This window comes from Plasmodium reichenowi, chromosome 13, assembly GCF_001601855.1.
Source record: "Plasmodium reichenowi strain SY57 chromosome 13, whole genome shotgun sequence".
Lineage (NCBI taxonomy): Eukaryota > Apicomplexa > Aconoidasida > Haemosporida > Plasmodiidae > Plasmodium > Plasmodium reichenowi.
The window spans coordinates 925116-926922 of record NC_033658.1 but is presented as its reverse complement, the minus strand read 5'-3'; the positions used below and the strand labels follow the sequence as shown (position 1 = coordinate 926922).

Here is a 1807-nt window from a genome sequence, read left to right as displayed (position 1 = left end):
GTATATAATGTTGATTTAACAATTCCTGACAGTATGGAAAAATCATTTAATAATTAAGTAGTCATAACAAAAGAGGGAACAAATACAATGTTTAAAGAAAAAAAAATATATATATAAATATAAATACATACATAAATATATATATATATATATATATATATCATGTGGACAGCAGTTAATATGAAAAAGTTCACATATATGGTTATTTGTATATAACAAAAAATGTAAATATATATTATATATTTATATTTATATACATGACATTATTTTTCTTTTTCAATATAACGATTTATATGTGATTGAATCCTATTCATATTTCTTACGTCATTTTTTTTTCTTTTTTTTAATTCAAAGGTTAAAAGAATAATATATATATATATATATATATATGTAAATACGTTTAAGATTATATCATATATAATTTTATATAGAAAGGTTTATATTCCGCTTCATATATATATATATATATATTAAAACCCATTTATTAATTTTTTTATTAATTTTTTATTAATTCTTTATTAACATTTTATTAATTTTTTTTTTTTTTTTTTTTTTGTTATAATTTATTTTATATATATATATACATACATATTATACATAAATATTATACATACATATTATACATACATATTATACATACATATTATACATACATATATATTTTTTATTCCATTTTATATAATAATTTTCTCCTATTTTCTATTTTTCCATAAGTTCACAATTTTTTTGTAACTCTTTTTTTTTTTATATATGACAAATAAAAAACAAAACGATATTGGAAAATATTATATGCCATAAAAAGAAACAAAATATAAATTGAAAAGAATTTTTTTTTTTTTTTTTTTTGTTAAAGATAAAAAGATTTTTATTTATAAAATAATAAGATATTCTTTTTTATATAATGAAATAATAATATATACAAAATAAATATTTTATAAATATTTTATAAATATATATAATATATATATATATATATATATATATATATATTATATATTGTATGTATAAAAAAATGTAGGGATAAAAGAGGTTATTTTTAGAAGGGGATAAGCCTTAACAATATTACGTGTAAAAATTATATATATTATATATATATATATAAAACATTTTATATGCCTATTTTTTTAACATAAAAATAAATAAGTATATGCTACAATATATATATATATATATATATATATCATTATTCATTATACCCAATTTTGTTCTTACAATTTTTATGATCTGAAACATTATATTTTTTTTAAATACATTTTCAAATAATATAACAAAAAAAATTATATATATTATATATATATATATTATAAATATTATATTAGAGCTGCATATATATATATATATATATATAATATATATTATTTTTATGTACTACGAAGCACCTATAAATAAATATATATAAAATAATTTCATATCAACATTATATTATATTATATATAATATTATATATATTTAAGTTTTATATTTTATATATTCTAGAGATAATTAATTTATACAAATACATTAATATAATATATATTATTTTATTATATATTATAATAAAATATAATATATTCATAAAAAAAAAAAATTATATATATATATAATTATATATATATATATATTATTTTATATATATAATGAATAAACATCTGATGGAAAAAAAATAATAAAAAAAAATTTTTTTCAATGCTTTTAATAATTTTTTTTTTTTTTTTTAAAATAATATAAAAAAAAAAAAATTGAAGAAATTACCTTTTTTGAAAAGAATAAAAAAGTTTTCAACATTTTGAAAATAAAGATAGATGAAATATAAACCATATAATTTACT

At 12.3% G+C, this 1807-nt stretch overlaps 1 protein-coding gene across 1 annotated transcript; it reads left to right on the top strand.

Annotated features, from left to right (window-relative positions):
• Positions 1 to 57, top strand: PRSY57_1322200 (vacuolar ATP synthase subunit g, putative; the record flags this gene model as incomplete). The annotated part of the gene is made up of 1 exon (XM_020115159.1): positions 1 to 57. A coding segment is annotated over one exon (57 nt), but the record flags the coding sequence as incomplete, so codon positions are not given.
• Between the last annotated feature and the right edge of the window lie 1750 nt (positions 58 to 1807).